Source organism: Pezoporus occidentalis, unplaced genomic scaffold, assembly GCF_034315485.1.
Source record: "Pezoporus occidentalis ecotype Australia unplaced genomic scaffold, CSIRO_AGI_Poc_V1 ctg84, whole genome shotgun sequence".
Classification (NCBI taxonomy): Eukaryota; Metazoa; Chordata; class Aves; order Psittaciformes; family Psittacidae; genus Pezoporus; species Pezoporus occidentalis.
This window is the reverse complement of record NW_026916203.1, coordinates 1,524,240-1,549,320: the sequence shown is the minus strand read 5'-3', so window position 1 is coordinate 1,549,320 and position 25,081 is coordinate 1,524,240. Positions and strand designations below refer to the sequence as shown.

Genomic DNA, 25,081 nt, shown 5'->3' with positions numbered 1-25,081 from the left:
AACTGAAAATTACAAGTCCTGAAGGGGACTTTCAAAGCCCTATGATTTGCCAAAACCTATGCTGAACAAGCTTTTCTGTCTCTACCCTTCATCTGCTCAGCAAAAATAAAATGGAAAAGTAGTCTTCCTTAGTGGTAAGACACTTTGGCCTTAAACATAAGAAAAGGCTTTTTACATTACTAGAAGAAAGCACCATCACCATTTCTTTAGATGGACTTGAAGAAGGGTGAAGAAAAACTGAAAGGAAAAGCTGGCATCTTGTTATCTGATCATATTCCAAAATTGCTTGTGTTTGCTAACAAACCATCTCCTAACAAACTATTCAGATTTGCACATTAGGTACACAAAAGATTCAATACTAAAACAAAACTTAAATTTTACCTGTCTTCATCTTTCCGGTACATTGGTAAGTGTCTGCTGCAGTCTTCAAGCCCATCCCAAGAAGTACTATCTTCCAGAACATTTTTTCCTTCTTGAGCTGCTGCATTTTTCCTTAGTTCTGTGTTGTTTCGATGAACTTCATGCCCTCTTGAGCCAAAGAACATACTAGAATTAATATCTTGGCTATTTAAAGCACATTCAGCACACCCTTGCTGAACTTCATCAGTTTCAGTTCTCCTCCAGGAAATACTTTCCCCTTCCTCATCATCAAGAAGCAGCCTCTCTTTCTCCAACTCGTTTGAAGTATTTTGTTTTCTTATTTTAGGTCTCACTACTAGTTCAAGTGAACTTCCTTGGTCATCAATGACATGTAGCTCATTAGCAATTGCTCTAGGGGTTTGGATTTCAACATTCTCTCTACTTTTTATCTGCTGTACTTCATGAACTGTATCACTTGGGTTACTTTTCAGTATGGCTTGATCTTCATCAGATGTTGTAGATGTCCTGCTGTTTGGACATGCCAAGTCTGAATCTATGCTAAAATATCTCATTAAAGGCATTGGTCCTGCTTCTTCACAACATTCTCTAGTAACACTGTGATTGAGACCGGACAATTGAGACTGTAAGTCAGTAAATGACTCTCTGACTTTTTCAAACTGAGAATATATTTTATTTCTTGTTTCCTGGAGCACAACTGCTTCTTCTGTTCCCAAAGAAAATTCATCGTGAGTATGATCTTCTCCAGCACCACCATGTGGCTTGTAAGAGTCCATGTTTACAAAAGCAATTCCATTCTGACCATTCCAATCATTACATCCAGCAGTCGCATATTCTGCAAGGCCCTCAAAATTTTTGTCAGGCTTCATAAAGTCCCCTGAGATTTGGTTGCCTTCCAGACCATAAGAGAATAAAGAAAAAGGTGACATGTTCGCTTCCAAAGTTTGACTTGATACACTTGCGCAAACAGGTTCTCCAGTTCCAGTAATTTCTAACAGAGGCTCACCTAATAAACAAGAAGAAACTTTGAACTGGTGGACTGGGGTCTTTACAGAAATTTGTAAGAAAGAATGCATTGGAATAATCAAAACCAACAAAAACATTCTCAAGTATAACAAATACTCATGAAAAAGAAAGGATAGTTCACTAGGACTGCAGTGCAATTTGATTAAGAGAAACATTTACCAAAGATGCAGTCATTCTGTACCAATACATTTATGTTCTCATTTATATAAACTAAGCATATAGAAGTAGACTTAAACGCTACAGTTTCAGCTTAACCTGTGATATGAAAAAAAAAAATCCACATGTTAGGGAAACACTTTTACAAAAGCAGCATTTTACACTGTTTATATATAAAGGGGAATTTTAAGATAAGAACAGGAAAGCTGAAAAAATTACTACAAGATTAAAAAAAAAATCTACATTTCCCTCTATAAGCTAAAAATCAGACTATCCATTCATTAACTAGCTAAATTGTGCCTCCTGCCACACTAAGATGAATTTATTTCTTGCTACTACAAATTACACACTAATAGCACTATATTTTGTACATGCAGCTGTGAATGCAACTCCTCATAAGAAGCAAATAATTGCAGGCATGAATGTGGAAATACAGTTAGCAGTTACCATCATCACAAATTCAGTATGGTTATATTACACTCGAACACCTCTTGCATAAATGGACAATAAACAAACCCAGCAGCAAGAATTATAGAAGGTAAAAATACATATATTGCTCCTACTATGAATTTAATGTTTAGTTCAATTAATTGACAAACTTCTAAGCAAGGCAATAGTCCAAACAATTTTTTGACATACAATGGCTTGCATAACTAATGTAGACTTTAAAATTTTGAGTAATCTCATCAAGAGATTTTGACTTAACTACAGGTGAAGAAAAGGTGAAGGTGAAGAAAAGGTGAAGAAAAATGAGATGCATGGTTAATTGAAGGGGTTTTCTAGCACATTATTTCAAAATCAGGTGGAGGTAGTAAATCATGTAAAATGAGAATTCCAAGGGTTGAAAAAAAAAAAAAGAAAAAGCACATCTCATTTAACATACCTAATCTATGTGTAGGCTCCCTTATGAGGCTGAACTCTTATGAGAGCCATGCCTCCCAGCTCTAGAAGTCTGACTTTCAGGAAGCAATACTGTAATATTACGTTTTATCTAACAAAAAACTTGAAGCTCCTTCACAAAATTACTAACAGCTGAGCTTGGTAGGCAGGCACCTCTGAAGACAATCCAGTTCACCCCTTTTGCTCAAGCAGGGTCACCTGTAGCAGGTTACCAAGGACCAAATGCAGACAGATTTTTAATATTTCCAAGGATGCCTTCTTCTACCCATCTTCCATAGTTGCTTAGATGCATATAAGATGTTACACCAACTAGCAAGGAAATACACAGCATGTTTTTAGCTAGTACCCACCCATCAAAAAATAACTACTCACTAGGGAAAATGCAACCTAGCTGAGGTAACAGAAGTCAATCCAAAACATTTCTCAAAAATAAATGTGAAAAGCCATAACATGAAAAAAGGACAAAATATAAAAGGAAAGGCAATTTATTATTAGATTTAATGTAGAAAATGAGTCGTTCAAGAGTTCTTAATACAGTTGCTTTGTATATGAACAAGGAGATAACACACTCTAAAATGCATATTTCTTGTGACCCCTAAAATAATAACATGCTCATTTCTAAGTAAGGGAAACAAGAAAAGTGAACATTATAGAGAAACAGAAGGAAGATCTCCACAAGTGTCAACACTTCTGTAGAGGAAATGAATCTTTAACTAGATGAAAGTGTAGAAAGTGTATGAAACAAACAACTGCAATAATGTTAAAATGACAAGAAAAATAAAACCATGCCAATATTATCTACATCACATAACAGTCTCAAAGATCAATGCCATGATAGAGTTACATTAGCAATATGCAATTATCAAGAAAACCCAAACAAACAACTAACAAACCTAAAATAACAAAGTCCCAGAAAATTAGAAGGAGAAAGCAGTTACAAAATAGTTTATAAAGTCTGTAAAGGAAGGAGGACAAAAATGCTACTGTATAGAATCACGGAATCACTTAGGTTGGACAAGACCCTGAAGATCAAGTCCAGCTGTTGAGCTAGCACTGCTAAATCCATCACTAAATAGTGTTCCAAGGTGCACATCAACATGTATTTTAATACCTCCAGGGATGGTGACTCAACCACTTCCCTGGGCAGCCTGTTCCAGTGCCTGACAACCCTCTCTGTGAAGAAATTTTTCCTAATATCCAATCTAAACCTCCCCGGGGGCAGATTGAGGTCATTTCCTCTTCCTACTCAAGAGATGAGACTGACGCTCACCTCACTACAACCTCCTCTTAGGCAGTTGTAGAGAGCAATAAGGTCTCCTCTCAGTCTCCTTTTCTCCAAACTAAACCAGTCCCCTCAGTCAGTCCTCACACAACTTGCTCTCTAGACCCCTCAACAGCTTTGTTGCTTTTCACTGGACCCACTCCAGCACCTCAATGTCTCTCTTGTAGTGAGGGGCCCAGAACTGAACACAGGATTCGAGGTACAGCCTCACCAGTGCCCAGTATAGGGGGACAATCATTGCCCTGGTTCTGCTGTCTGCACTATTGCGGATACAGGCCAGGATGCTGATGCGCACTGCCATCTCATAGTCAGGTGGCTGCTGAACAACACCCCAAGGTCCTTTTCCACCAGGCAGCTTTCTAGCTGTAGCAACCCCAAGCCTGTAGCATTGTATGGGGTTGCTGTGACCCAAGTGCAGGACCTGCAGCTTTGGAACATCTAAAACTATATCAAAAAAAAAAAAAAAGGGTTGATTGCTGTTTGGCTGGTTTTTGGTTTGGTTGGTTTGGTTTGTTTGAATTTTTTTGTTGCTGTTGTTATTTGATTGGTTTTGGTGAGGTTGGTTGGTTGGTTCTTGGGTGGTTTTTTTTAGCAGAAAACCTCATACACTGACAGAGATGGGACCAAGTCTAATTCAATAAGCCATTTTGTATTTCTCTACAAAATTATTATTCGACACTGAAAACACAAAAGACATTTTCGGAAACACTAACATTCTATATTCATTAAATAAAGGAACTGCTCTGACTGGTATAAACAAATGGAAAAAAACCTTTAAAGATGTTTCATAGGCTTAAACTAATTCCCACTAACTATATGACAGTTGACCAAGACAGAACAACCTGGTCCATATGTCAAATATTTCATAGCCTAGTTCCAAACAGGTTAGATGTAAATGTGATTTGTTGTTTGATCTGAAGACAAAAATAATTTGAATTATACAATGTTTTAGTTATCAGGTTGGTTAGAAAGAATTAACTCCCTCAGGAAGGCCCTTCCTCAGGCAAAACTAAACAGCCTAAGATAGATATACTTCAATTTGCCTTCATAGTAAGTTTCATTCTATGAAGCCAGATGAATTGTACTTTACACATGCTAAGTGGCTACCATTTTCCCTTCACATTCCCTCCATGTGCCTTTTCCCTCCACTCCCAAGTATCTCAGTTTGCAATTAAATGGACATACACAAAGATACGCACGTACCTAAAGAATTCGCTTTCTGAATATCCTCTAGTTCTAATCGTTTGTGGTCTTCATTGTGTTGATGTTCATCTCTGACTTGGCTATCCGAAGATGGTGTAAAACCAACATAGGCATACCTTCTTCCATATCTTCTACCTGTAATAGTCCGACATCTTCTTGATGGCTTGCGCCAGACAGGCTTGCCACTTTCTTTATCCATTGCTACGTAAGATTATGGAGGAAAGAAAAAGACAGACTTTTGAGACAACATTATGACTTGATAATTTCCCTCTTTTCCAACACTTTGATATAATTTTTTTAGCAAAAATTTCCTATCCCTGTAAGGTCTTGAACTTCACTAATAATAAAATTACTGAGAACCTGGAGTGCTCTCAGCACATATGTTGTGAAAACACATACTTTTCATCTACACAAAACACTGACAAACAGCAGTTTTGCCCCCATCTTAACATGTCTGTAGTAAATAAGAGACTTTAAAAAAAAAAGCCCAGATGTCACTTGACTTTTTTTCTTCAAATGTAATGCACTTCTGCACATAGCTGTGACACAGCACATCTGTCAGCTTACAAAATGTTTGCAAGCATTATAGAGGAAAAGCCTTCAGGTAATGCAAAAAACTGAACTAGCACTAGCTGGCTTACCTCTGTGATGGAAAGAGTACAATTAATCAAATCACATCTTCTAAAACAGAAGTCCTAAGTCTCAGAAAGAAGGCTTTATTCTTCACACTTCATGTGCAGGCATGGCCATACAAGGCAATTGTCCACAAAGGGTTGCTATTATAGCAGCATTCTGTATTAACAGATCTTAATGCTTTTGCCAAAAAAACATGGCATAAGTGTACAAGAAAACTTGAAAAACAGTGGTGGAAAGCTGCCAATATTGAAATGAAGAGAGATTTTACTACAGGAGTAGAATCAGCTATTAGCATAGAATAGTTTCATTTGGAAGGGAGCTCAAAGTTCATCTAGTTCCATGCCATGGGCAGTGGGCGTCTTCCATTAGACCAGGTTGCTCAAAGCCCTGTCCAACCTGACCATGAACACTTCCAGGGGTGTTAAGATGTGGAGTTTCATTCTCTAGTTATCTGCACCTTATTTAAAATTGGAAATACAGTGAAAAATCCATACATGTTCACTTTCTGGGGCATTTCTGGTGTCTGGTTTGGTTTGCTATTGTCTCTCAAACCAAAACCAGGCCCCCAGAAAGACTCACTATTAATAATTTAGCAGAAGGGTTCGTATCCAAAGGCTGTTGTTTGGACAAATGCTTTTAGAAGTTCAGTACTGCAGATGCTCAGTGGCTTTTTGTGTCCCTCTAAGTCACTTTTAATCTTTACAAGATATGGAATTAACAATGTAGCCATTCAAGGAGTCAAACTGACAAAGGAGACATTGAAGTCCATGAAAATGGAATCTGCAACCAGTAATACAGTTTTCTGAACTCCAGAAAAGAAAGCTTTTTTTTTTCTATGAAATTGATCTCTTCACTACCCTTTAAAAGAGAATACATATATGCAAAAAAAAATATTTATTGGCAGTTATTTTATGCAGCTTCAAGCAGAATAGCCAATATGTGGACTGCCTAGAAGATACAACTGCACACATGTACCAACTACCAAAGAGTCCAAGTACTGGTTTTTTGTTCTTGTTTTTTTTTAAACTAGCCTCACTGTTGAAGCTGTCAGCTAGGACTGACATACAGGAAACTAACTCTGTTAGCTGTCTAACCTAGCATAACTCACAAAAATAAAACGCAAGGGGAAAAAAAAAAAAAAAGGAGTATTTTCTTGGGTCTGCACTCACAGAAATCACATGATCCCTTAGAAGCTTTAATGATGAAGCAAACAGAAGAAAGCTACCTACTGTAAGCTAGAACTTCTAGTAGGAGCTAGTCTTAAGAGGTTCAGACACATAGTATCCTGTAAGATTTTGGTCTACAGTTGCCAGTATGGCAATTCTGAAAACATTTCCTAGCAGTTCTGCACTTCAGTCAAATTTCAGTGGAAAAAAAACAAATACTTGCTGCCTCATCTTCCCCACAGGAGGAAAATGAGGAAAAAAAAAACAAAAAAAACCACAAACAAACAAAAAACAACCAACCAAACAAAAAAACTACAACCAAAGCAAATAAAAACAAAACAGGCAAAAAAACAACAAAGCACAAAAACAAACAAAAGAACCCCACCAACAACTAACACCCACAACACCAACCTACTACACAGAATACACACACACACACAGAGGAAAAAAAAACAAAAACAAAAAAGAAACAACCAACACAGAAATATTAGTGGTATAATGATGGTGGAAGTTTCAGAGCCTAAGAAAAAAAATGCAAGTTCCAAGAAAACAAATATGATATAATCACTTTCTCTTCCAGCCTGACATAGAAAAAAAAAAAGATACAGTTGGAGTAAACCAAGCAAAATTACACTCACAATAAAACACCTGCCACAAGAGTCTGAAGTATCAGTTTCACTCCCAGGTGAACTGACAGCAAAAGTAACAATACTTGTAGTGCTTAAAAATAAAAGGAAAGTATTTATAATTCAATTGCTTAAAATTGCAACATATAAGCAAATTATAATATAAGGAATCTTTTATCTAATGCTGTCAGCTTCACTTTTTATTATTTTTAGCCAATTCTAAGGAACCATTTGCTACAAAAATGTGGTATTATTCACACATTATATCTATGGCTCTAAATCTCCCTTAAAAAATGAAATCCTAGTCATGTCTTCTTTTCAGTTTTCTCACACATGAAATCTCTCAAACCATAGCCCAGTTCTATGAACACTGTATAAGTCCAAACATGCCCCTCACTAGATGCAATATGGTGATATTGCTTATTTCTACAGACCTGGGATGCAACTCAGTTGAACATTTGCAGAAGAAAATTAGCAGGTATCAGAGGCCTTTTTCTCATTTATCTGTGTAGTTTGATTACATATCATCATCTTTTAAAGTATTTTCAGGTATTTGTCCAAACCTGCCCATATTAAATAATGGAACATAAAATTGTCAATTTGTTATTAACTATGCTACTTCTGCAATCATCTGGAAGTTGAAAACTCTCTACCATCTTTGCCAAAAAAGTCTGTGCAATTAATGCAAGAAACAGGGGACTAACAATATTCTTAATTAGTCAGCCAGTTAATATCCTTTTAAGTAAACCAGCAAGTCATTTTTATTCAAACAAGCTGTGAAATTCTTAAATTTTCACCGATTATAACATAGCTGGTTAGCAGACTGCCAGAAGGAGCAGACAACAAGCAGCCACATCCAAGCTTAGAGCAGAATCCAACACTTACATTAGTAAATTGGCATAGCAACAGAGGAAGCTGGCAGTACAAGTGATTGAAACAAAAAAGGTAAAAATGCAACATAACTGCCTAATTCTTAATTTTAGTTTGTTTACTAAAAGACCAGTATTGTTCAGAAACTGATGTGGGCTCCTGAGAGTCAAACTCCCTGAAAGCAAATGTTTTACTTTTTTTAAATTGATGTTCACAGCATGCAAAATCTTTAAAGCTGGTTGCAATGCATTATATTTTTTCATTCCATCTTGTATTAAACTGTTCTTAAGATACATCATGCAGTTATTCTTCTGCCCTAGGAAAGATATATTAGATCAATATAGTGAAAGCTTTCACCATTTACTAAAAGTTGGTCTGTCACATTTGGCTTACAGGAGAAACTAACTTCTACCTAGATTCAAAATATCTCAAAATAAGAGAAGGAGTCATGCATTAATTTACCTGCATGTCTAATATGTGCCATTTAGTCACGTGAAAGCAGAGAACCAATTTACAAAGAAACCCTTTAGGCAATCTAGTTCCCAAGACACATAATATCCTCTTCTCAAGTTCTTCCAGGATAGCACAACCATAGAAGTGGGTATTGGTCTGTCTTCTTTCAGAAGCTCAGTTTAGCAGGCCTCTTCAAAACACACCCAATACGTGCCGACAAGACATAGTTCTGCAAAACTTACTACTCTTACAGATGCAACACACCAGTGACTAAATAACCAAGATAAGGGAACAGGCGAGTTACTCATTTCTCAGGTCAAAGATGCTTATATACACACAAACCTCTATCCTTTCAAAAAGGTACTACAGTCACCTGAATTCTTCAAAGGTTTGTTAGCAGCTGCATAAAGCAGAAAAGCATTTTAGATTACCAGAGATGGATTAAGAAAACCAGGAGAAAGTATCTTCTAAAAATGCAAAATGCATAAACAGGTAGGTCTAGCCTTTCTCAGGCACTGCCTTTATCACTGATGCAGAGCAGTATGTTTCCTTTTTACTTCTGCGAATACTGAACTAAGGACTTCACTCCCTAAAGCCAATAAACTACAGGCTGTAACACAGAAAGCTCCAGAACCTAGCCCAAATCCATCTGACTTGCATAACCAACTTGTCCTCTCCCACAAAAAAACACCTTACTGTTTTTTTCAGAAGTAACACAATGCTCAAGGTTCACTGTAGAGGCATGAATATATGTGTTCACAACCCAGCACTCAAATATCCAGAAATTATCCATCCCTTTGAACACAATCCTACAAATAAACCTCAAAACCAGTCTAATTTACAGAGCCAAATTTAAGACCACTGGAGTTCCCTGTCAAGTTGCATGCATAGTCCTCCAACAGGATCCGAGTCCTTACCTACTGAAACCCAGACATCTGCCTTTACTCTCTTCTCCACTACCTTTTGTTCTCCCATATCCTCTCAAATCCCACATACTAGAAACAAGAGAAGTAGCTTTCTGAGCTCAAGGAGTGCATGACATATCTATAACACTACTCAAACAAATCACCACCACCCAGGCAGATGCAAGGCACCAATTATGACTGTACATCTAACTCCTGACTGAGGCAATATCAACTGCCACAGAGGCAGTCAGAACTTCTTCATGACTCCAAGAACTGCTCTGATATACCTGGATGGCACCACTTCATTAGAGCAGTCTAGTCCATAGAAGCAACAGTAAAAATTATATAAATTAATCATATTTTATCTAAACTTTTCTGAACACCTGAACAAGATCTGTCCTTTATTCCAAGAGCTGAAATACTGAAAACCTTCCCTTACCCACCTGACACTTTTTGTAGTTTAAGGCAGTGGCAACTGAGTTTTGTAAGTTCCACTAAAAAAAAAAAATGTTCCCTAAACCTAGAAACATCACCCCTAGGACTGTTACATGCATCACCAGGGGAAAACCAGATTATGAGTGTATGGCATGGAGCAGGAAGAAGAAGCTAGGAGGGAACAGTCTCATGTGTTTTTAATCCCAAAGAGGGAAAGGAGGAGGAGTGCATGTCATAATCACCTGCTGCAGAAGATATTTAACTGGTTGGTGTTTTGTTTTTTGTTTTTTTTTTTTAGGACATGCAAAATGAACTTCAAGTATTGAAATAGGTTTTTTTTTTTTTTTTCAATCTTTCAGTAACCCATAAGTTTTTCCACTCCGATTTTTCCCAGCATTTAAAAAACACTTGTATGCACATTCTGGTCTCAATCTCACCAACACTTGACTTAGACAGAAAACCAAACCTCCTTTAATGTACTGAACTGTTCTTTCGCTTTTACTTCTATGAATTACAGCAACCATTTTCTTCCACAAGGCAAGGAACAGGATCTCACATTCAAAGTTTGAAATGGTAATGCACAACTGTTTTCTTGATTACCAACTTAAAAAATAAAATAATAATCTGCATTTACTCCCAGAAGTATATGAATGTATATAAATATATATACATATATATACATATACATATATATACATATATATACATATATAAACTTAAAACCAACTCCCACTCAATACCCTCTTCAGTTAACAAAAGAAAGCCATAGAAAAATCCAAAAGGGAGAGGAATATTTCAATAACTTAAAACAACATATTACTGGCAATTTCCCTCTCTTACCACTATGGCCAAATTAATGCTGAAATTACTTAAATATTTTATTATGCTCACAAGCTTCAAACTACAGACTGGCAAATTACTACTGAAAACAATGAACATATTCAGTTAGAATCTCCCTTCACTGTCTGGGATTTATCTCGAAGCCATGCCATGGTCTAACCCCAGTAGGCAGCTAAGTGAACTACACAGTCATTCACCCTTGTCACCCAGTGAGACAAAGGAGTGAGTCAGAAGGGTAGAGGTGAGAAAACTCATGGGCTGAGATAAAGACAGTGGCTTGGCAACCTCCTTTTCCCCCCATCAGTTTTATTGTTGAGCATGATGCCATGGAACATCACTGTGGTCAGTTGGGATCAGTTGTTCTGGCTGTGTCCCCCTCCCCAGCTTCTGGGCACCCTGCTCACTGCTGGGGTGGAGTGAGAAGCAAAAAAGGCCTTGGCTCTATATAAACACAGCTCAGCAAGAACTAAAACATCCCTGTTATTTCTGTTCTCAGCAAGGTCGAAAAAACAGCCCCACACCAGCATCTATGAAGAAATGCAACTCTATCCCAGCCAAAAACAGTACACTAGAACATAAGCAAAAATTTAATGGTTTTCTAAAGGGCTAGATTTATTAATACAAAGGTTCGTTCTTCAAAGTCTTTCTTTTAGCAATAACTTTAGGCTGTTCACTAGAATATTTGAGAACACTAGGATATTTGAGTGGTGATTATTTCCACAAGTGTTATCAGCTCAGCTACATACACACTAAAAATAGAATATGCTTCAGTGATTTATTTTTCAGGCATTAATTATTGTCTTTTCATTAACCTTTCAGGTCATTTTGCATTCTCCTTTCAGCTATAGATTCCACTAAGCTGATGCTTTTACATAGTATGATTCCTCTTCTTTGCCTGAAGCTGAAGGTATCCTGTGGTCCATGTTCAATAAGCTGGCAGGCTGGCCTATCACTGAATTAGCTTTAAATGAAAATAAAACTTTTTTTTTTTTTACCACTCAGATTACAGAAACTGATTATTTTGTTAATGACTGAAAGAGCAGCTGGCTGAACTTTCAAACAGATTGACCAGTTTAGGGCTCTGGAATCTCAATAGTGCAAAGCATCCTTTCAGCAAACACAAATCAGACATTTCTTCCTCCGTGGGCCTAACTCTGGAAACACAGCATAGGCAATTAAAGATATTTGAATATTTTTGTGAATAAAGCAAATGTTTATTGTCCATTTCAATGACAAGAATAATTCTGCATTTAACAGTATTTAGAGAGCTAATGAAAATATTAATCACAGTAAATTTTTATTTTGTGAATTTCAAAACCACTGGCAGACTCTTCACACTTGTTTAAGTCATGCCAAACTAAACTCATAATTTAAAAGTGTGCATGCACACTTAGTGTCAGCATGTTTATACTTACACTAACAGCTTGACCTTCTCCCACGTTCCTTGCAGCCCTCTTTCTAGGGGAAAGGCTGCAGAAGCCTTCAGCTCCAACAGCAGGAAGAAATCAGAACCAGCTTGTGCTCCCTACAGCACCATGGCTGGAAACCACAGCAGCAGTGCACAGCATCATCTGGCAACAGGGGAGCAGAGGAAGGTTCTGCATTCCCAGGGCTGAAGGAGGGATTTAGTTCCAAAGCACACTTCCACTGCAATTTTTATCATGGGACAAATTCCCAGTCTCCATGGAATATCAGATCAAAGATTAGGAAGAGATTGCTCTTTGCAAGTTCATTGCAAAATATTCTGATACTGATTTGAGACTCTGCATACCAAAAGATTGAATGAACACAAGCAGGCTGAAAGGAGCTTCCTTCAACTTTAATAACAAACAGTTTCCCTTTTGCACTTCCCCAAAGGTTTGCAGTTTTCTATGCACTGTGTGGAACCGAGGCTCTGAAATATTACAATCCATAAATGGATCAATTTCTACATTTATCAAAGCATTCCTCAATATGCAGGCTAAAAGAAGCAAGTCTGTATTTTAGACGTTGTCTACATACTCCTAATCTCAATTAGTGACCTCCTGCCATCAGCACATACAATTTGCAGGTCTATCCGAATTATGAAAAATTTTGCCAGACTTTAAAGGGAAAAGGTGCTGGCACCATACAAACAATAGTGAAATCAAGTATATGCAGAAAAGTCTAAATGGTTGCTCTGAGTGAAATGCATCAGATATATTCACAGGGCAATTAGTATTCAGTAAAGTCATGAACTGCAGTAGAGACACAGAATTGCTTCAAGTCTAGAACTCCTTTGACAAGAAAAGCCCAGTAACCAATTCCCATGCAGCTGTGTCTGAATGTGCAAGTTGCTACAAATCACCATCTTGATACAGATCCTTTTTATGCTTAGACAGCCTCCTAGAGTTCAAGATCCTGCACAGTTCCTGTTCTTTCACCCAGGCTCTTCTAATCAACATGGATGCACAGAATCCTTTTACACAGGTATCAGCCAAAGAGACAGGGTTAGGCTGGCTTGTTTTGACACAGCATCATCTGTGGTTACAATAGTTGACTGTCAAGCTGTAAACTGAACTGCATGAACCTACCCAGCTTTACCAAGTACCCTTCTTTGAGGGTCTAATTCTGTCTTAATTTTTTTAAAGCTCAGCAGAGAGTTGCACTAGCAGACATGGTAGGACCAGGCCAGATGCAAGCAGCTTGAGGTAGAAATACCTACACAAACTCTGGTGCCAAAGACCCTGAATCCCTGAGCCACAGAGTCACTCTTCACTGGGCACTGATCTGCAACCATTCAGGTGCTGACTTTTCACTGTCTTATGACAATCTAGATGCTCCAATATTATACTCAGCTTCTGTATTCTTCCGCATTTATTTGCACTGGCTTGCTCCAGTTTTAGACCAGCTCTCTTTACCTTCTTATACAAAACTGTGAGTAGTTTCAATGCATCAGTTTCTTCCTTGACTTTGACTCAACCCTGACCTTGGTAGGACATGCAAATCTCTCTTATCAACTGCTAGCTCTGGCTTACCACAATAATTTCTTTTCCAGTTTTTATCCCAATAGCTCCAGCAGAAATTCCACATTAAAACTCAAGAGAGAGGGAAGATTAAGTAACTGACATACTAAAAGCTTTTAAAGATAAGGACAATGTATGAATTATGTACTAATTAAGAATAAGCCCCATCCCTCCCTTAGAAAATCAGTATTACAAGTTTAATGATAAAAAGCCTAACTTTGGCAGTAGTCCCTGTAGTAATGTGTTCTGTTAATACAGAACAGTATGACAGGGTGCTAGTCATTAGCTGAACTTTCATTATTCTCATTCCTCAACATCACAAGTATTTGCATTCTAAATATGTGTACTAAACTAAGGGCATGGAAGTAGCATACCACACAGGATCCTCACATCCAGAGCTCCAATTACCCGAAATGCCAAACAAATGTTACTTACAACTGCATGCTACAAGCCAGGGACCATCTGCCTTACAAGTCTATTATCCTCAGTACAATGGAATTCTGGGCTCTCCTGCTGTAGAGCACAGTAATACTTTCCATTTTATTCAAGCCTTCCTAGGACAAGAAGAATCAAGGCACAACTCAACAAGCGCTATGGAACACAAGTAAGATTACAATGTCAAAATGGTAGCAATGCCAGTTTAACATTCTGTTACAAATAACCATAACAGAGTTTGCTGAATTAACCCAACACAGAGAATCACAGAACTCTTTGGGTTGGAAAGACCTTAAGAGCATCTGGTTCCAACCTCCTGCCATGGGTACACCTTCCACTAGACAAAGTTATTCCAAGCCCCATCCAGCCTGGTCTTGAACCCTGCCATGGGTGGACCATATCAGTATTGCATCACATCATTATTAGTATTTTTCCTTTGCTATGCTAAACTACTTTTGCAGAAATAAACATTTTCATGGGAGCAGCTAGCTTAACAAAGTGATAATTCACAAGTATGTCTTATTTTGATGAGGCTTTGATGTGTCAGGAACTACCTATCTTGCACTGCAATTCATTGAGCTGGCAAAGGAATTAAGAAAACAGGCATATTTCACAGAAGTTTCCTGATCCCACATTTTAATACAACTTCAAAATAATGATTTGTCTAAACAACTTTCACCAGACATTTTCCTTTCTTTAATGGGTGAGAAAGAGCAATAAATCTATTCTGTGTAGGTATGACTGCAAATAAACTTATTTTATTACATATATTTGATTACACAGGTTTAAATATGCATACTTCTCCTAAATGAAATTTACCCCAAGGAAATACCTAGTCTTCATGATTTCTGCATTAACAGAGAACAGCCTGACAGCACTCTTTACTGCTAAAGGCATTTACTTTTTGTATGTACAGTGTCATAGAATTTTAATCAAAAATCATTCTTCTAAATCATCTAACCGTGTCAACAGACAAGTGCAAATCAGAAGCCACACTGAAAAAATGAGTCTGAACATGTCCGAGTACAGAAAAAGGCCCTAAACTCAGCCTCTAAGCTTTCAAACACATCCTATAACATACTCAACATCAGTTGTAATGCAAACTTTAGACTTTTCTATATCTTTGTGCACCATGCAGATTTACACGCTACATAACAAATACCTAATCTTCACAAAGCCTTAATTCACCAGTAGTATTTGTCAGCATATCTGTAGCACACAGTATTCTGAGATAATTCAGTTCCACCCCAGTCAGCATAGCAGAAGACAAGCAGCTTAAGCGAACCTACTAAAGGTGCAATACCAAGGTACACACAAGAAACGCCCCCAAGGAGGCCCATCACCCACCTACAAAACCCATCCTGCACAGTGTAACTACAGGTTAATGCAATTTTGCTCGTGTGGAAGTAAATGAACGCCTTTAGCTGACGGCACCGAACAAGTCCCTGGATTCTGGGCTCAATACACACTCCTATCCCGGAACTGGGGGGCGGGTCTGCCCACAGCCGACCAGACCACCTCTCCCCAGCAAACAGGTGGAGTAAGCGTGTCATAACCGAGTTCCTAGAATGTGAAGCGGCTAACTCCAGACATAAGCCTGCTCACACTCATTTTACCTACCGGCTACCCGATAGCCCGCCTCACTGGAAGGGATGCTCCCGGGGCTTGCTGCGCACCTCGGAGGCTCACGCCCGGCATCGCCGGCGGGCTGCAGCATGGCGCCGCAGCCTCCTCCTATCACCCCGGGGCACCGAGTCACCATCACACTCTTATGGGGCAAAAACCACGCAAACCAAACACAACACAGTGACCCGAACGGCCTGCTCGTGCCCTCCAGAGGCCGCGGACCCCCTCGCACACTCCTACTCCGGGCCACCGCGGCCCACAGCGCTATACAGCGGTGCCTTCTCGGCCTCTTCCTCCACAGCACCACCGGGGCCGCCCCGCAAGCCTGTACCTGAGGGGAGGCCGCCAAGCGACCGCCTCGGCAGCTGAACACGTACGTGGCGCGGCCCTGCCGGGCTTCACTGCTACCCTCTCTTTTTCCCTCCCCACTGCAGGCCGCACGCAATGCCCCAGGCTTCAGCCAGGGACAGCCCCACAGCCGCAGAGGCTGGCAGGGACACGACGACACCAGCGGGAGACGCACTCACCCCTCCCGAGCCCGGCTCGCGCGCCACTCCGCAGACGCCTCTGACCGGCCAACCCGCTAGCACCACTCCAGCCAATCATACCACCGTAGAGAGGCCAGCGCCGGCCAATATTTAGCCAGAGTTCAGCAGCAGAGACCAATCACGACCGGGGGGGCTGGCCCAGCTGCTCGCGGAGGGGCGGGGCCTCGCTGTGGCGCTGCTGCCGCTTCCCCGCTCTCGGGCGGTGGGACTGGCTCAGCTGCCGGGCCGGGCAGCTCCGGTGCCCTCTGGCGTGCCCGCAGTGGTGTGCATCTGCTCCGAACCCGTGCTTCTGGCCTTTGGCTGGTGTTTGTAACCGAAAAAATTACTGTTGGCCTTTTACTCGGTCGTTTAATCATGCAGAGCAAGCTCACCTCTGGTCCGGCCACTGTTAAGTGAATTTATAAGGAGATTTTACTATTCTTTAGTCAAATTTACTCGCTAAATAAAAAAATTTTATAACTTAAATTCCTGCAAGGTCTCTGATTAATTTAATTCATTCAGCAATGACATGTTGAATCAAAGTTTAGATCCTAGAGAACAGGTCTGTATACAAACAAATAAATGAAAAACCACCCCACCCACCAAAAAAACACAAACAAACAAAACAAAACAAAACAAAAAACCCAAACCAACCAGCCAAACAAACAAAAAACCCAACAAAAAATCAAAAAAAAACCACTACCCAAAACTTCCATGAAATTCCACAGAAGCCTACTATACAAACAGGTACTGTACTAGTTATAGCTACAGATCTGAGATTCTCCTAATCAATATACAAACATAACACCTTTATATTAATTCACCCAGCACTCACTAACATTAACATTTGAAGGGATTTAGTTCAGAAAACATTCTTTGTGAGCAAAGCAATCAAGCAGATTCATGAAGGCCTATGCACAACCAAGTCAAAGGCTGCTAACTCACTAGATTGCTGTATATCTTACACCTGACATTGTGGAAATCTGTCCTGTACCTCATTTCTAAATTACAGCATGTTTAAACAGAAGCAGTCAACTTTTCCTGTCCTGGGAAAAAAAAAAAAAAAATCACAAAGAAATCCAACCCAACAAAAAAAAAAAAAAAACCACAAAAAAAAAAAAAAACAAAACAAAACCGACAAAGTGTTAAAAGGTAACTAAGTCCCTTTACACTTACTCTTTTTCCTACTGTAGCAGTTACAGTGTTGCTTTGAACTCGCTACATCATAGACATGGAACATACTTTAAAGCTAGGCATGAAAGGTTCAACAAAAGGATGGAATAAAAGCTCATAACTGGGCAAGACTGATCCTCACTACAAATTTCTCAGGTGTGCCAGTTTGATACGGTAGCACAGTAAAATGGTGACGCTGCATCCTGTAAGCATACCAGAAGAAATGATTACTGTCACAATGATTGATCAGGTTTTTCAGATAAAAAAAAATGAAGTGATACTGGGATTATTTTTTGAATATATAGCAGAATGCTTCAGTTGCTAGTTTCAAGAGTCTGTACTTTTGGCCACTTATGGTAAGCCAAGCAGCTTAATTGAAACGACATAACATTGTCCTAAAATGGTTATTTTTTCTCTTCAGAATAGTATTACAAAATATTTCTGATAACAAAACCCAGAGTAGCAGAAGTAATCCTGTCAGTGTTCTCTGGAGCTGACTGAAGTGCAATGTGTGTCTATGCAATTGTCCAAATTTTGTCACAAAGTCCAATTTGTTAGTGCTGTGAGCATGAACCTCCTCTGGTGTTTAGGTGGCAGAGTGAAGGAGTTCATCTGGCTGAGTCCAAGGTAGGCTCCTTCACCAGTGAAGCAGAGAAAGCTGGAAGCCAGTACTTGCCCCTCCTTTATCCCAGGGAGGAATTCCCAGCTGTGGCTTTACCACTGGCACCACAGCAGTATTTTGACTGGCCCTGACCTGGTCTTGTCAGGGCATTGCTGGAAGGTGCCTGACTGTGACTGTCACCTCTGGTCCCGATCCTGACCTCTGCAATGTTACCAGCAAGGCCACTGCACCCACCTGACTTGCTGTCACCCTCGGCTCTCGGCTCACTTTCCTTTGCAGAGCAGCCAGGTCTTGCTGTACTCTGGTGCAGTTTTTGTAGGCTGTTTTGGCAAAAAGAACCAATGAGTTTAAGGCTGGCAACTGTTTCATGAGAGAGAGATCCCAAAGTAACAAGTTTAATGTTTTAGGAACCAGATAAATTAAGAGGTCTGCCGTGTTACCATTCTTGCTATTAATGATTAAATCAAAAAATAAATCGTGGCCTAGTCAAGGAGAAAGAGACAAAGTTCTAGAAAACTTCTCAAAAGCTCAATAAAAGTGTCTTCTGAATTTGCACAGTGCAACGATTTCTGCTGGTCTGAGAAGATAAAGATTACCTTTCCCAAGCTCAGAGAAGCTAAAGATTACCTTTCTTGAGCAGCTGTAATGGAAAATGTGCCTGTATCTCAGGATCTCTAGCCAACAGCCTGGCATTTTAACTAAAACTGCTATGGAAGATGAGTTTATCTACTGGCAACCTGGCAAATGTATTTATAAGTGTTGCACCAAATTCTGCTTTCAGGTGCAGAGATGGGGGTTCAAGAATAGACAATATGGAGACATTTTTACTTCTAACTGCATTTCTGGCAAAGACAGTATGATCCTGGAAGCTGTACTTGTGCAACTGGCAATAAAATTTGGGCTACTGTATTTTTTTCCAAATGATTCATTCAGCCTCATTATTGACACCCTTGCTCAAGACACTCCTTTCCTCTTCTTGAAATTATGAAAAATATGGCCTGAGAGAAGGCAGATCTAATCCGTTAAGACTGAATGGGAACCTTCACCCATTCACCCATAGGTGCTATGGGTGAAGATTTTATTCTAAAATGGAAAAAAGTCTATGTGAGTTGTATAGCTGCTGTAAGCCAAATCCTTGTATGTAATAGTAGTTCAGAAATTACTAAAAAAAACCTCCCATTCTTTTGAAAACTGCTTGCTTTTCAAGAAGATGCATATATTTGTGTCAACAGAGGATTGTTTCGGTTTTGGTTTTTTGTTTTTTTTTGGGGGGGTTTGTTTGTTGTTTTTTTTTTTTTTGGTAGAGTGTATGTGGCTTTTTTCTGTCTTCAGCTACTGAGGTTAAAGAATCGCTAGCCCTGGACACTACTCTGTAGGGTTTTGAATCTACTTTTCATTACTTCAGCATCTGTTTCCTTATTGCACCTAGGTATTGTAATGAACATTTTAAGTATGCCCACAATCACACATATCAAAATAAGTCCTGGCTTAGCAAAGGGGGAAAGTCAATTTTAGATGATAGTCACACTGATGGCGATCTTACCTATGGACATTGTAGTTAACGATTTTCAAACAGGCTTAAGATAGACTTCTCAGTTCCTTCACCACCAAAATAGGTAGCTTACATTTAATAGGTTCTGATCTCTCATGCCTTTCAGTATGCAGTTTTTCTCAGACTTGAGACTGTCTGAAACTTCCAAGTTGTTCTATGCAGTTAGTGCTATAGTGAGTCTTCATGTGGATGGCTAGGAGGAATTTAGATGTCTCCCTATAGATACCCATCCTGTAATTATGTACCTTCTGCTTGTACCACCCTAGAGAACTAGGAAAACTGCCTAACACTGATAGTGTTGCTGAGCAAAAAATACCACAGGTCCTCCCTCCTTAACACTGCATAGCAGATATGTGTTTGATACTCTGAAGTTAGAGACAAAGTCTACATTTGGTTTGGAAACAGAAATCTTTACCCCTCTAATTAAAACAAGCTTAAGAAACATAAATATTGTTGCAATGAAAACTAATTTATGAAAAGTGTAAAATTTGAGAGTTCTCAGATACAGCTTTGTGGAAAACTTAACTGATCCAAAAATTGATGCCACCTACCTATTAGAAAGTTAAACTATCCAAATTTCTTGGTTAAATATGTCGTACATGCAGTTTGGTTTCCTAATTAATCCAATCATTTGTCTGTCTGCCTCAGAATTTTTTCACAGGCAGTAAGACAGAATTCACTGTGAAAACAGCAGCAGAGTCCACCCCATGTGGAATAACTCCCATGTCTGTTCACCATCGGATCTTTCACCCTCAGGAGAACAGAACCATCATTTCATCTCTTCTTAGAAAAACGGATTTCAAAATTATACAAACAACGTAATTAACAGAAGAGCTAAAAATTCAGAATGGAAACTTTCCAAATTAAATAGGATGGCATAATTCACTTGCTAGAGATTGATTTTTCACAAACCAGAATCTTTCTAGGAGTTATTATATGAATTATCCTGCTACTTATCTTCATTCTTTTTCAGAAACAGTACCTGTAAGATTTTATTGATGTAACTAGCAAACCAGATGGCAATTTTGCTAAATCTTGGAGAAAAAAAAAGTGATTGATTTTTATAATTGTGTACAACTTGAAAATACTAAACTGGATATACATATCGACCTAGTTACAATCAAGCCACCTTGTTATGTTTGTTGATAATCTACTATACTGTTGCTTGCTAGATACTTCCCTGTCCTCCAGAAATTGCTGGCTGTGTTCGTACCTTTTACGTGTAAAATGTCAGTAGATCGTTGGCAGAATCTGAAAGTTCTGCCTAAATTCTGCAGTTCTCTCAGACCATACTGTAAAAGCCAAGTTCATTTTGTTTATTCTATTACATGGTTCAAGCTAAGTTGTTTCCTGTCAAAGAAAATGGAATACAGTATGAATTTTCTTTATTTATTGAGCTCATAATCTTCCCTGGCCAGTCAGACTGCTTATTCAAATTAAGCCAGTGAATAAGGTTACAAACCACAGTTTTCTCACTTAAAAACATTGCTGTAACATGTAAATACTCAAATATATGCAAATATGCTCAACTTTCTTTATCTTTTTTTTTTTTTTACTGTGTCTGTACACTGTCAAAGAAAATGAGTTGATTTTTCCAATTACAGTATTTTAATATAACAGCCAGAAAATAAACAGTGAAAGAATATTTTCCCTGCAGCAATATCTCGTCTAATTTCAAAAAAGAGAAGTCTTCTGACAACCATTCTACCATTTTAAGCACGCAAGTTCAGATATTTTCCACCCATGATTTATTTAGGAATGGAAAAGGTACCAGTCAGCTCTAAGAAAGTGCATCACAGGACAGATTTGAAGAGACAGCATTCAGTCCTGTGTGCCCCAGAGATAGCATTAAGGGATGAGATCCAATATTACTGACCATATGTAAATCAGAATAGGAAATAAACATGATGGTACTTGTCTGGCTGTCTGGCTTCAGAAAAAGGCTTGAGTGAGAAACTAACCATCAAATTGCACAGAAGGCTGGCTCACAGAACTTCCCAAATTTTATCTCTTATGTTAAAATAAATCATGGAAAATATTTCAACATTATTATATGTGGATAATTCACAGATTTTAGAAGATAATTTTTTAGAGCAAACATAGAAAAAATAAAAACCACTATTACCAAGTAAGTTAGAATGAAATACAAGTTATGTCTCTCTCAACATATGCATATCTCAACAATTAAATTTGGAGTGTCATTCAATTGAGCAGAATTTCCTGAGATGAAACTCTGCTGACCTACTGTGCCTGCAAAAACTCTTGTAAATCCTTTCAGCAATACATTACACAGCCCAAAAAATCTGACTAAAGATTCCAAATGGTTTGTAAATTGATGTGCATTTACAGCTTTCATGGGGTTTATTATACAAAATTTTAAAATTATATGCTTTTGAAACTGAAAAAAAGTTAAATGCAATGCTGCTTTCCAAAGTGAAACTTCACAGTTTCACCTTGTGAAACTACTACTTTATATATTAATTTCTAAATTGATTTTCCCCCCAATGGAGACATTTCTGTAGATGTTTTAAAAACTGAAAAGCTTGTTTTCAAAACAGATTAATTTCAAGCACCTCTGACCTGCAAAAACACAGACCTGGAGCACATCTGTATGAATATGTGACATCATAGCACAATGTGAATACTTGTTATTTATTATTATCTGGCTTACATTTTCTGTTGTTTTAGACCAAAAAAAAAAAGGTAAATGTTTGTTCTAATCCTGAAGAATTTGCAGGGTAAAGGTACTGATCCAATGAAAGAGAATCCTTGGAATCTTGTACAAGATTGGAAATCCTTGGATTTCCATGTACTAGAAAAGGACATCAGCTGGCAACTGCCCAGAAATGCTCAATATGAAGTTTTAGAAGTGGAAAGATATTTTGCAAATAATTCAGTATGCAGTGCGTTCCTACAACTTGTCACTAACGGTAAACTAGCCTTCTGTGGCCTTCAGTTCAAACTGCAGTCAATTATTCTGCTGAAAACTATGCCCCTGCTTGCCCAGAGTATAGATCTATAGAAGACCAAGGAGTGAATTGCAGTGCTGTCAAATGGGCCTGTTAGCCCTCTGTCTCTGTCTGGAGACCAGCAGAGTCTCCATACTCTCTTTATCCCTTCCATTTACCAAGGAAGCAAGCTAGTACCTCTAAGTATCTCACAAAGCCTACGGGCTATCATGATGCTCTAAAGCTCTTAAATGAGACAAAACTGGGGGGGTTTAGTCAAAGATGAAGACGCATAGTAGCAGATCAAGGTCTTCGGGCATGAGCTGCAGAGGTATGGGGCCAACATCTGCTGGCTGTCCCTGAGATCAGTCCTCAGAGGAGGCCTTTGTACCCAGTGTGAAATGGTCAACATCTTCAGCTCTGGAGGAAACCACCTCATCTGGACAGCACCACATGGAACCAGCTTCATGGGGCTGGCTAGTGGCAGAGCCATAGGTGGAGTGAGAAGGCGAGGTCACTCTTGCTGAGCTCCCAGAAGCTGTGCCTGCAGCCAGCACCCAAGCAGCCAAATGTACAACCAGCTTTGGTACCTCACCCTTGTGCTGCTATTTTCAAGGATGTTTCACCTGGCTGAATACTGCTGGAACACTGGCTTCAGAGGACAGAACTGGGATGGGCGGCCTTTGTGTGGGGCAAGTGAGGCAGCTGAGCTTGGTTGAAATGTGTTTCATCTTGTGAGTGCCATCAGTGATGGAAGGACAGGCTGCATTGATGGGCTGTGGCCAGTGGTACGAGATTCAACAAGGCAAAGTGCCAGAAGTGTCAGGTCCTGGGTTTAGACTACAACAACTCCATGAGACACTACAGCCTGGGGAAAGAATGTCTGGAAAGTTGGTCTGTGGAAAAGGACCTGGGGGTGCTGATTGATGGAGCTAAACATGAACCAGCTTGTGCCCAGGCAGCCAAGAAGGCCAACAGCGTCTTGGTCTGTATCAGCAACAGCATAGCCAGCGGGGCCAGGGCAGTGATCATCCCCCTGTCCTGGGCACTGGTGGGGCTGCAGCTCGAATCCTATGTTCAATTCTGGGCCCCTCACTACAAGAGATAAAATTGAGGTGCTGGAGCAGGTCCGGAGAAGGGCGACAGAGTTGGTGAAGGGCCTGGAACACAAGTGTGATGAGAAACCGCTGAGGGACCTGGGAGTCTTTAGTCTGGAGAAGGCAAGGCTCAGGGGTGACTTTATTGCTCTCTACAACTGCCTGAAAGGAGGTCGTAGTGAGGTGTGGGTAGGTTTCTTCTCCCAAGTAACAAGCAATAGGACAAGAGGAAACAGCCTCAATCTGCCCCAGGGGAGGTTTAGATTGGATATTAGGAAGAATTTCTTCACAGAGAGGGCAGTCACGTATTGGAACAGGCTGCCCGGGTGGAATCAGGTATTGGAACAGGGGCATGGTGGAATCAGTTCGTAGTGACACGGTTTAGTGGTGGACTTGGCCGTCCTGGTGGAACCGTTGGACTTCCAACCTTAACGACTCCATGGTTCTTGACCGTGTAGGGGAACCCCCAGGACTGCAGGCTGCAGCAGTGTATTTTCAGCTAACGAACCCACCCGGTCCAGGGGGCGGCCGGGATCCTGCTCCGCGGCTGCCTTCGGGCCCCCACCCGCCGGCCGACAGGTGGCGCCGCTGCCGTGCGGGCGATGGCGGCTGGGCTGGGACCTGTGGCAGGGCCCCTCAGTGAGGAACTAGAGGAGCCGACTCAGCCTGCGGTCGGCGTGGCAGGGTAGGCGTGTTGTGAGCGGGGAGGCGGCGGTTGGGCCGCGGGGCCAGGCCGGGGGTACGCTGCGGCTTGCTGGGCCGGGAAACCTCCGTGGCCGTCCATGCAGCGCGCTGGGTCCGGCAGCCTGTACAACAGGAGGCTCTCTAAGAGATGCATAGGTCTTGTTGGAGGAAACCCGCCTGCACAAGTTCCTGTGTAACCTGCCCTGGGTGATCGTGCCTTGCGACTGGAGCAGGTCATCTGCAGAGATCCCTTCCACGCGCAATGGTTCTGTGTGATTCTGTGAAAGAGAAAGGACAAAGAGAGTAGGATTCGGGAGCTCTGAAGTACTCAGGAATTTGTAAATATATGTATATATATTTTTAAAGGATTTTACATTCTTTTATAAGGAGGCGTTACTTTGTAAACGATCAATTACTTCTTGCACTAGTGAATTTTTCCTTTGCTATAATACAGCCCCCGTTGGTTTTTGGAGGTCCTGATTCTGATACAATGCCAGCAAAGCTAAGCTATTAATAAAGAATTTCTCTCCCTGTGCTTCACCTTTGAAGGACATAAT

At 40.0% G+C, this 25,081-nt stretch overlaps 1 protein-coding gene across 1 annotated transcript in view; it reads right to left on the bottom strand.

The window, feature by feature from the left end:
- The window catches only part of PJA2 (praja ring finger ubiquitin ligase 2), a 33,785-nt gene extending 17,243 nt beyond the window's left edge, over positions 1-16,542 (bottom strand). Inside the window, 4 exon segments of the mRNA XM_062604205.1 lie at positions 382-1,403; positions 1,405-1,424; positions 4,946-5,146; positions 16,449-16,542. Coding sequence (XP_062460189.1) covers positions 382-1,403; positions 1,405-1,424; positions 4,946-5,146; positions 16,449-16,527 — 1,322 coding nt within the window. The 5' untranslated portion in view covers positions 16,528-16,542.
- Positions 16,543-25,081: the final 8,539 nt, after the last annotated feature.